We start from the raw sequence: 12,087 nt of genomic DNA, 5'->3' as shown, positions 1-12,087 counted from the left end.
TAGGTCTCGGATATACATTTCCTCTGAATAGTTTGATTGAAAATACGCTGGGTGTATCAATCTTCCCTCCGTCAATGCATGGCGTATTTCTTTATGTCTTGGGACTTTTCAGACACCATTCTTAGTGACAGATGAATCAAAGGCTTCTCAGATCTCAAAGGACACAGCTGTTATTTCCACCTTGGAGTTCCTTCAGCTACGTTTGGTGCCCTTTGCTTGGTCCATTGATATCTTTCTGGGAAAAGTTTGCAATCGACTTTTTCTGAGAAAAAGTCGATTGCATGTCGCCTCCAGTTTTTCGGTTTTATGGTTCATGTTACCTAGTGGTCAGCCAATATGATCAGCTTTGCAATCCATTCACTTCCGGAATAATGAAATTTTTCTTTCCTTTGTATTTAATAAATATTTTAAAATGTCTCGATGTAAAATGGGAGTTTTTCATTACTTAAGAAGAGAAGCCCATTAGGCAAACTTTTCATGCTGTGACTGAGCATAAGTTGGCTATGATATCTTGTTTCCGTCACTTGAGCACACACACACCGATCAAAGATAAGAGCATAATTTTGATAAAATTGTAAATTTAAATATGAATGTAATATGTGTATGTATGTATATATATATATATATATATATATATATATATATATATATATATATATATATATATATATATATATATATGAGAAAATTTGGAATTAAGTGGAAACATGATTTTCAAAAGATCCATATTTAATTTGAAACTAAACACACCAAAAATGGAGACATTGGCTGATAAAGAAAAAATACATCAGAGGATTGACAATGTAAACACATGATTCTTGGCAATTTAAAGTATGCAAACACTCTTACGTTTTTAGCTAAGAGCGACATTAAATTGATTTGTCATGAAATCTGAGGACTTAACATAATATAGCCTTTACCCTAATTACTATAATCCGTACTCGCGATCAAGAAAGACTACAAATTAAAGTAAAAAAAGAATTAAAAATTTATGTAGCTTCTATCGTTTTTTAAATAACCCCCGAATCTGGTTTGTATTCTTTGTTGGAAACTATCTCTACCTTTCAAGGAATCTTCGTAGTGTGAAAATCTGTGTATGTGTGTGTGTGAGTTAGGCATTGTGTCAGCGTACAGATCGTGCATTCTTTTAACACCAGTCACAGTTGAATAATACAATGTTAAGAAAATACCCTGTGTGATTTTTGTTAAAATATAAACAAAGTTTATAAGCTTTGTAATTACAAGAATGGAATCCATGTTTGTGAATAAGTATTTAATAAAGCTACACTAGGCTACCTTAGACTTGATTGGTACGGATTACTATGAGTGTTGTGATTCAGTCAAAAGGATATTTGCTTTGCAATATTGTAGATCATAAATAAATTTCAGTAAAAGACCAATTCATAAAAGATAAAAAGGAACTTAGCAATGTAAAGTTCACTATGAAGCATAGTCTTAGACTAACATAAATTTCATATAATGCTGTTTTTGGCTTTTGCTTACGACCTTTTCTTTGGAACCTAATTTTGTTGATAGGGTAGAAGTGGATTCAGACTCAGTGCTCAACCTACAGTATTTTCAGATGTGATGGAATCTGGTTTGTAATATCAAAGTACAAGATGGCGATAGATTTGTTCTTTTAGCAGACGCCACCTATTGCGTGCAAAAACACAAAGAAATATCTCGCACAAGGAAATGTCTTTACACAACGACAATCCTAAAAAATACAAGTGCCTGAGATGCATTGTGTTTACCCTTTAAGAAACATGAAGGAGAGATTATGAGACCCTTCAGGAACCATTTCTCAGGGATAGCCAAATACTTACTCCATAGCACATTTAGAATAGTCTGATGAGAATATGATTAGACACATATCTAATTCCAAGCTAGGTGTCCAGTAATGCCAATGTTTCACACCTCAAACATCTTGTCTGTGTCTCCATGCACAGTATTAAGTAGAAAATCTGGTCGACTGCTGAGCCGATTGGAGTTTTATTCAATGAAAATGGAATTTCTTAGCTAGGGGATAATATTCTGGAACATTTTGATGATGGACTTTCATTTTAAACTTGACTATTTTACAAGAGGGTATCTTGCATGTTTGGGTAGAAGACTCGCCCTTTACAACAGAGAGTTACAAGAGTGGTCTGTTTTGTGTATAACAGAAAACAGGTATTTTCAGTATGAGTTAACGTAAAATTTCAGCAATTTCAGTTAACGTTTACTGCCACAGGTAAGTAAATCTTATAGAGTTTTGCCATACGATAACATCAGATACTCTGGGTTCGTCCATCCTTTCCCCTCAGGTTTCATACACATTTCGCTTAAGCTCCAGACACTGAAGTCCTTACGGAAGGCGAAATTAAACATTCTTGTTAGTACGTAGTGTTTAATTCGTACCTGAAATACACGAAATAATAATATCCATATAAAAGCTGCATCTGACCGTAAAATACATTGTTTTTATTTCTGTTTTAGAAGGTTTTCCCCTAAGTTAGTTATACTGTGAAAATTGATAATGAGTATAATCCACCTTTAATCATTCGTTGAAACCACTAGGTGAAATTTAGCAAATATAAATCAAAATAATTCTGAATACCCTCTCATGGCTATGGTTCCCAGAGTACATTTTCGCAAGCCAAGTCTTCTCAGTTGGTTTAATTTGATGTTAGACTTTTAAAACTAAACTATGATTAACCATAGCGTTAATGCTGATTAACTTTTGAAACTAAAGTTAAATTTCATTTCTTTCTGAAAATAGTGTGCGTACGCGCGCACGCTTACGGCCAGAAAACTCCTTCTCGTTTTCCCCATTTCTGCTGTAAGATTTCCAAGTTAATCTGTTAATTCAGCATAATCTTACCACAGACTCCTCAAGAATTTTCAAATTAAAGAGAACATGAACACATCTGCATATATTTCCAATTTTATTTTCTAATCGTCAAACATTTAATTGTGTCATTACGAAAGGACACAAACCTGCTAATTATATAATGTTAGTAAATTGATCTCAAATTAATAGTTGAGAAGGATGGTTGGTAGAGCGGCATATGATAGATGTTACATGAATTATGGATGTAATTATATGAAGAATGGTAAGAGATAAAAAAAGAAGGGAAGAACGCGACAAGCGGGCTTCTATCTTATCTATCTGTCTATATATTTCTTTTTATGTCTTTTTAATATAAAGTTCTAACTGTATATATATATATATATATATATATATATATATATATATATATATATATATATATATATATATATATATTGTATGTATATATATATATATATATATATATATATATATATATATATATATATGTATATATATATATATGTGTGTGTGTGTGTGAGTGTGTGTTTGTATGTATGTAGGTGTGTGTGACATATGTGCCCTTTACTTTTATAACTTAGTTCCTTCCAAATATCAATGATAACAAACTGATATGTTCAATTTCTTCTCATTTACAGTTACAAGGGAACTTGAACCAAGAGGTGTCACCCTGTGATGACTTTTGGGCTTATTCCTGTGGTGGATGGCTAGAGGATAATCCGATCCCTCCAACGCAACCGATGTGGTCGGTCAAACTCAAACTCAAACGGGAAGGTCAGTAACAATATGGTTTTCATTTTCTAAAAAACTTGAATGCAGTTATTTAGGATCGATTTCATTTGTGGTCTCTTATACCTTATTTAATTCAAAATGGAGAACGAAACTATTGCAGTCGTTCAGTGTGGTTTGCTGAACTGATTAAAGTTCGGCTGTAATTAGGCCGAAAATACTTGGGTTATAAAGACATATAGACATGCCAGTTTTGTTCATGCAATTTACCTTCACCACCTACTACTACTAAAGACTTGCTAAATCTTTTCTCAACTTTTTGTTTATCCCCTAGAATGAAGTTTATGTAGCTGTGGAAGGCTCTTAATATTTATTGTTATTCATATTGTATATCTATTTTTATTGATCTAAAAAAATATTTTATTAACTTTGATACCATGAATATACAGATAATGATGCCAAAAGTAAAGAAAGAAATGTTCAGAACATTATTTAAATGTGGACAGAATAACATTTCAAAAACTATAGTACAGGATTATAGCGCATCATGTTGAATTCAGCACCTCTTGGAATTGAAGAATTGCTATATATAAAACTGTAAGGAAAACTCCAGATTTTTACAGTAAACGAAAGTAAAGACCTCCGTTAATGGGCAGTAATCTGGCCCTCTGTCAGATATTTTTTGTTCACTAACTCTTTGGCCTTAGGATGATGTGTAAGTTTCATTTTGAATTAATTCTCCAAGGATATTAGAAATATTCAATGATCAACAAGAGTAGAGTTAGTCATCAAAAATGCGTCGAAAGAGATCTTGGCAGACCTTGAAAGAGCTGCTGGTTCTTTTTCTGTTTAAAGAAGTGAAGAGAGCAAGTATAGCATAAAATCGTCAAGATTTCCTAACGCTCCTCTTGTGAGAATATACATGATGCATGTTCTGTGTAATTATGTTTTTAACATTATCAGGTATCTTTTCTCATTTAACGAACTGAAAGATAAGTATCGCATCATAACAACTTTGCCGATTTTGGGAAGGTTACTATAGCCAGAGTAGTTTCTCACTGACTTTACTGATCTTCCTCTATGGGTGCCCTAGGTGACTTGAGAGATTCTTGAGAACTTTTGAAACTTTTCTTACTAGCGTTAATATTTTCACTTGATTCTCACTTCGAATCCCCGCTCAGATTCAGCTTTCCTTTTTAAGTAAATTCTAAGTAGCTGTAAACGTTCAAAGTATTTTTTGATAAATACATCTTAGTATTTTTTTTGTACTCTTCATGATTCTTTTTATCTTTTTGCAAATTCATATCTAAATCTTTTTTCAGTATTTAGCTCAATATATTTTTTGAAGGACTATGTTCTGTTTTGTTCAATAAGACTTTCTAAATTTTATTCTTTCTTCCAATGATTTCAGAGGGTAATTCCTTTATCTATAGAAAATGGAAAATGGACATATTTAACAGCTAAGTGTATTAATCTTCCATGTTCTCCAATACCATAACGGTACAATGGCAATTTCTTCTTGTGAAAAGCCACTTATTTTGCGGGGTTTTTTTCCCTTCTGTCTCATCAGTAGATGATTCTACTGCAGCTGAACCTACCAATCAGCTTCTTTCCAACTCGTACCTTCTACTATTTTAGTCCACAGAGTTCATAGTCACTTAAGCATCCTTCCTTAGTTTCTAAAGGCTTCTTCGAGTGAGCTTTCCTTCTATTTTATCGTTTATTTTGCCTTGTCAACTTAGAAGCACACACCTGCACAGCCTGTTTCTAAGAAGGGTAACTTCTAACCTTCTTACTATGGCCGTCAATTTGGCTAAAAGGCAAGATGAATTGATGATCACATTTCTTCCCTTCCTCATATCTGTAATTCTGTCTCAGAATCTGTAAGGAATTAAATTCCTTTATCATTGACATTTGTAAATGTCAGTAATGATGGCATTTGGTTCTTTCATTAGGCTTTTGTAGCCAGGCTCTGTTACTTTGGATTTGCTTTGTATGTGTATAGACTCACTGTAGAGTTCTTACGAAACCAGTTTATTTCTGTTGTGTTACCTTTCCTTATCTCTCATACCATTTTTTGGTCAGTTCTATTTCGTTCTGTCAATGAACTTCAAACCTGGTAACATCCTACCCATTTAATACATTTCTTTCACTTTCCAGACTTTAGAAGCCGTTTCTTAATTCCTCTTATTCAGGCTTGAATACTCATTCAAGCCTGAATGGTATCTTATTGGGACAGACAAACCATGTTTCATTTATCTTGTAACCCCTCCAGCTTCCCAATAATATTTTAGACATCACTGAGACTGAGCCCTTTAGGACTGGCCTTATCTTGGTTCTTGACGCAAGTAATGGCTTATGGTATTATTTAGTATGTACTGTAGTTTATATCCTTGTATAATTCGTTGTCCCTTGTCAGAGGAGACTTAATTTTATTTAAAATTTGATATTATAACTTCAGTGGTCACTGGTGTCATGGAGAAACTCCTTTCTGTCTTTATGAAATTGAATGAAATGCTTTATTTCCAATCATTGATCCACCTGTTATTTCCAATCTGTAATGATTTCAACTGCTCTTAAAGTTCTTATCTTCTTGTCCTATAAATGGTAGTTTGGGGTTTGTTTTAAAAAGGCTGGATGTATGCAGGTACGATTTTCTTACCAGCATTATGTACGATAGATTTCTAAGTCCACAAATATTGTTTGGAAATTGTGAAATCAATAGTCAACTGTACTGTTTAGCGCTCAGACCACTAACAAGAACTTCATTCGGGCAGCGTCGTTCATTTAAAATTCTTCACCTTGAAATATTATGAAGAATTTCGATAAAAACAGTGCCAACGAAAACATTAATTTGATTGATGAGATACAAAACAGGAAAGTGCAATCAGTATGAAACTAAAAATACATATTTGTTGAAATTGGATTTTCGGAAAATATAATTCCCCAGCCTCATCACGATGAGCAGTGCAGATTACATTTGAACTGGAAATAACCTTGACACCCAAATGCACTAATTTTTTTAGTTGATATTTTGGAAAATATTCAAAACTTTAAGACGCCAATAACAGTTATTACTTACGAGATTGAGTGAGGAAAGGCATATGTTACCATGTCACAAAAAAATCATTGTCCGGGCAATGAAAAACTTTGTCTTTGTTGTACTTATGTTCTTCCATGCATCTTCAAATCCAAAACAACCACCCATTTCTATTGATATTTTGGAAGTTCCGGTTACTTCAGTTTGGCCTAGTTAGTTCACGTAATTCAAAATCTTCAAACTGATTGTAAGAGATTCGGCGTTTTATTTCTATTGTTTAAGTGCTTTTATATATCCCAGGTACTGTAGCTTTAAACTGTTCTAATCTGTCCTTGTTTGGAATATTGTTCCAACACTTGTAGTGCATCTTTTTGTGCGTGTGTGTGTGTGTGTGTGTGTGTCCCTTACCTCTTCTCTGTATCATCTTTTGTACACAGAAGATGCGCCTTTTTTTTTTTTTTTTTTTTTTTTTTTTTTTTTTAGGCACAATTTCCCTCTGTGTCACTGATCTAAAGAGAGTCCTTCCTTCCAAGTGACTATAAAGTATCTGGCGGGCAACAGCTGCTGTTCTCAGATGGCTCCGTCATGACTTTCCTTAATACTCTGATGTTAAATTTTTACATTCTCTGTCACCATCGTTTTGGCTGAATCGTTTAATGACCCACATTTTAAGAGTTATCCCTTCCTCTGGAATTAGGTCGAAATCTTTGTTTCCGTCATTATAATTTTTGATCATCAGATCCAAGATACATAGAGGTATATGCTTGCCAGTACAAATGTCTTAGTATTGAACATAGTCATTAGTCATATTGCCAAATAATTAAAACATAAAGAAAAATATATTATTAAAATTTAAAGAATTAACTTGAAGTAGGAAAGGAGAGAATTTTTCAGGTATGAGGACCTTGTTGACATACCGTAGACATGTATTGTAAATCAGCGATGAAAGTATCAAAATATAAATTAAACAAATGGTTTAGAGGCAACGAAAAAAAAGGACACGAATAAAAATTGAATTGAGTGAGAGACAGAGGTTTTAGGAATAAAATACAAATGATGGTTGCATGACATGTAGGGTAAAGGCCAAAAATTCTGGAGATTTTCCTACAAACGTTTCATCCTACCTTTAGAATAAGGTTTGAACATTACTTTCATTTCTTGGTAAGCATTTACGCATCTTCAATTTTCATTTAATATCACGTAAATCTGTTAGCTTTGATCAGAAATGCTTTTCGAAGGCTGAAGATTACTGTTACGAAGAGCTGTCGGAAACTTTATGATAAGATTTTTTACCCAAACTTCTGTCTCTTTATTCATAATTTATTCTCTTCAAGTATTATCTCTGAACTCGGCTAACTTGGGCATAGTGGCTCCGCCCATTGACGGAATTCTGGACATGAATTCAAGAGTTAATGGCACTGCGATCATTTCGTAGAGCTACACTCTAGAAATTCACTGGTTGGTAGGAGAAAAATAAAACTTGTCACGAAGAACGTATCATTTACACAGAGGCTAGAGCTTAATTTTACTTTCATTTTCGTTTTTATAACGATATATTTTCCCCAACTCACATGATAATGTCAGTTTATATTGTTCCAGTTTATTTATATTTTAAATATTACAAGTATGTTTGCGTGTGTGTGTGTGTGTGTGTGTAGGTCTACATTTCTCTCGCAGTTGGGTCGGTGCTTACAACTTTGGAGACACAAGTTCAAATCCTGCTTAAGAAATGAAGTTCATTTCTCGCATTCAGTTTTTAGTTACAGCATTCATACACAAATATATGTAATATACATACATGGTTATTAAATATATGTTATGCGGATATCGTCACAACTGCTCCCCCATGTGATGTTTCATAGTAGTCTATTAAGTTTATGTATATGTATAAATATACATATAAAAAATATGTGTGTATGTATGCATGTACGTATGTATGTATGTATTTGTATATATATATATATATATATATATATATATATATATATATATATATATATAATATATAACATATGTATACACACGCTGGAATTTCAGTCCTTCCTTTAAGAAACAAAATTTTTATAGCTATTAATCTAGGTCCATGATATCTTTAGAGTCTGGTCTCTGCAGAAGAAGTTTCAATGGCACCTTTTGCTTTAAGAAATTAGGAAAGTTTTTTACCCCATGCCAAAAAATATCGCCAGAAACTTGGGAATATGAAAAAGTTCCGAATTTGTAGTTTCATCTTTTGGGATTCAGAGGGAAAGGTTCTTATTTTTCTTAAAAGACTTTATATCTCTCAGGAACGATTTTTTTTTTTCATTTTTTGATATTTGGTTCATTTTCCCATTTAAAGGCTCTCTCCCGGGAGTTTTTGCTTGTTATTTTGGTTCATACATTCAGGTGCTGACTACTCAATCTTTCTTATGTTTATGTTAGAAATTAATATCAGGTTGTATGTATATTATATATATGTGTGTGTGTGTGTATAAGTGTTTAGCATTAAGCCGTCTCCCATAACACGAATTGGGACCCCCTGTGAAGAATGTTTCTTCAGTACAGGCATTATCGTACATCTACACAGAAAGTTCATCAGTAGGACATCGAATCTTCTTACATTTACTGAGCCAGTCATCTTTGTCTTGCATGAACTCTCTTGCTTTCTCGATATTGAGGCCTCACCTTTCTTACACATAATCTACACAACCTTTTCCTTCATTCCAACAATTCCGAGTTACAGACCCCTCTTTCTTGCCAATCGTCTTCTGTTCTTTCCCATGCACATAACTCCTCTACTGCTTTTACATATCTCCATATTCCTCACCCTTACCGTTCTTCTTATACCACAAAGGTTCTTTGATAATCGAGTTTGATTATGCAGTCTGATGTCTAATTTGAGAAGTTTTAATAAACCAAAAAGAGGAAAAAGAATGAAAATACCAAATATTGGCCGTCAGTATTTTTCATGTTTACCATTATTTAAGTTTGGAAATCGTTTGATTTCGGGTCTTAGTGGGCATATTGAATTTCCACGTATAAGACAGAAACTATTTCCTTCTTTTTTCGGAATCAGCCGAGAAAATAAGGACGGGTGGTGTGAATGGTATCTTGGAGTCACCGCCCGATGACAAAAAAGAAGTGGAATCATATTTTCTGTCCAACGGCCTCTGAGTAAAGTTTTAGGGAAAGGAATTTCTGTTGAAGACATTTGAATGTGAAGTTCATTTTGTCATCGTCTGGCCTAAAAGGCCCTTGATGGCTGCAAACGCTACTTTGGATGCTGAGTCGAGTGCTGACCAGGAAATGGAATCGAGTCGAATAGGGACCGCTGTGGTTTTCTTTGTTTTTTCCTCTCCCCACTCAGATTTTTCTGCCTTTGTTGTCAAATTCTGCTCCCTATTTTTTCGAAGTTGGTTTTAGTACTTCTTATTAAGAGTTGTCATCTTGTCTTTTTCAGTCACTTCTAGCCTGAGTGAAAGCAAGTTATTTATAACGCGTCGTGTTAAGCCCCATGTATTTCTGTACCTAGTCCATATTTTGCTGTGGAAAGACATTAGCCACGTTAGTCTTCAGTGGTAACAGGAAATAATTTTTCATTGTTATATTTTTATGTTTTCACTTTGTGTTGATGTAGGTTTGTGACAGTGAAAAATGTGCTACATAAAACATTCAGCAACACTTTTAGTATTGCAAAAACCGGCTTCATTTATATATGAGGTATGGCTTGAACTATGAGCTAGGTACTAATATTTAGTCTTCTTAAATAGTGGTGTTAGAAATTCTGTTTATTATTTGATATATTTCATTTCATAAGAAAATTTGGTCATCTGTACACAAATTCCACTGATGTACACTTAAAAAGGCTATTAAAGTGTACTAAACTGTTTCTTGACAATGCGTCGTGATCTGATTTTTATTTGTAGAAGTCTTTTTATGAAAAAAAAAAATCACAATATACGCTATCGAAGAATTCGTGTGCCAGAAAAAATATTTTTGGAAAAATTCTTTAATACCTTACAAAAACAATGAAAATTATTTTTTTACTAACATAATTATTTTTAGTTAAATATTTGATTTAAAGCAAAGCAATTGCATTAGAACTTGTAATTAAAAGATTTTATCAGTATTTCGCACAAGCACGTATCAGTGGAAGTCAAAATCCTGTTTTATTTCTTTAAATTATATCATGAAGATACATTCCTTAGTATAATCAAACATTAGTACGAAAAGATGATTAAAATGCGCCGGAGAAATCCTTAAAAATAAGGGTGTTAAGAAAAGAGGTGACATTTGTAACATCGCTAGGCAGTCAAACCCTCGAAGGTATTTTTCAGAGATTACCTCTTGCATTTTCCTGTGCAACACCAGTTCCAGTGTATAGGAGCAAGAAATGAGAGAAACACAAGATAAGTAGAGCTTTATTGAGAAAAAAAGGAGGGACTGAGGGGGCGGGGGAGAAGAAACGGGAGAAATGAAGCCGAGTCGCAACCCTTCTTTCCACCCGAAGAAGTTCGTTTAGGTCCTAGACACAATTACAAAATTATTTATGGATTATTGAAAGATCAATAGACAGACCTTACTCCACATTCTCTCTCTCTCTCTCTCTCTCTCTCTCTCTCTCTCTCTCTCTCTCTCTCTCTCTCTCTCTCTCTCTCTCTCTCGCTCTGTCCATGTATGCATTCAATGCAGAATCAAGTCGAAACTGGGATTCTTAGTATCTCGTTTATGCATTAGTTCTCTCCCTCAAGTTCACCCATGACTACTCGGATTCATTTTTCTTCTAAACTTGTCTTCAAAGACAGTAACTTTTTACAAGAACTTTTTTTTTAAGGAATATGCTTTTAAAACAATTTAGTAGAGTTCGGAAATGTAGTAGAGGTCTGTCTGCAGATACGAATGCGATTGTTCCCCTAAGTTGTATGTTTCTGTAAGCGCGTGATTTGTTGTCGTTGTTTCTTTTTTTCCTCAATATCAAGTTGTTTCCATTTGGAAGGCTCCTCGTGTTCTGCATTAATCGTCCTAAGCGCTCGTATGCGTCGACAGTAAAATACTAGCAACTTTGAATCTGGGTATAAATCGTATTAAGTCCTTATCATATGCATGGCTGAAATTAAGATCAATTTTTTTTTTAAATCATGTGTTAGTTGTTTTCTCTAAGTATATATATGCGTGTACGATTCTCTGACTGATATTACAGTAAGACTTACTGTATATACTCAAAAATGTCTTTAGATGTAACTTGTTTACAGATTTCATGTTACCAGCAGAATAGTTTTCAAGGAATATGGAGTTTGAATATGAAATAACAGAGACATGAGGGGAAAAGGTGCATTAGAAATAAAAGGGATAAAAATAACCATAACGCATTCCAAGATAGGAATACTAAGTAAAATACAAGGGATACACTTGAAAGGATGTTTTCTGCTTGAGTGGCCAATTGCAACTGAATCCCGTTATCGTGTTTCTACATAATGCTGATTCATTGTTCATCGATTCCTTCAAC

The 12,087-nt window shown here is 33.8% G+C and overlaps 1 protein-coding gene across 1 annotated transcript in view; it reads left to right on the top strand.

Annotated features, from left to right (window-relative positions):
* Positions 1-3,474: 3,474 nt before the first annotated feature.
* The window catches only part of LOC136835299 (endothelin-converting enzyme 1-like), a 186,718-nt gene continuing 178,105 nt past the window's right edge, over positions 3,475-12,087 (top strand). The window contains exon 1 of the mRNA XM_067098615.1: positions 3,475-3,607. Coding sequence (XP_066954716.1) covers positions 3,574-3,607 — 34 coding nt within the window. The 5' untranslated portion in view covers positions 3,475-3,573. The remainder of the gene's footprint in view (positions 3,608-12,087) is intronic.

This window comes from Macrobrachium rosenbergii, chromosome 55, assembly GCF_040412425.1.
Source record: "Macrobrachium rosenbergii isolate ZJJX-2024 chromosome 55, ASM4041242v1, whole genome shotgun sequence".
Lineage (NCBI taxonomy): Eukaryota > Metazoa > Arthropoda > Malacostraca > Decapoda > Palaemonidae > Macrobrachium > Macrobrachium rosenbergii.
This window is presented reverse-complemented; position numbering and strand designations above follow the sequence as displayed.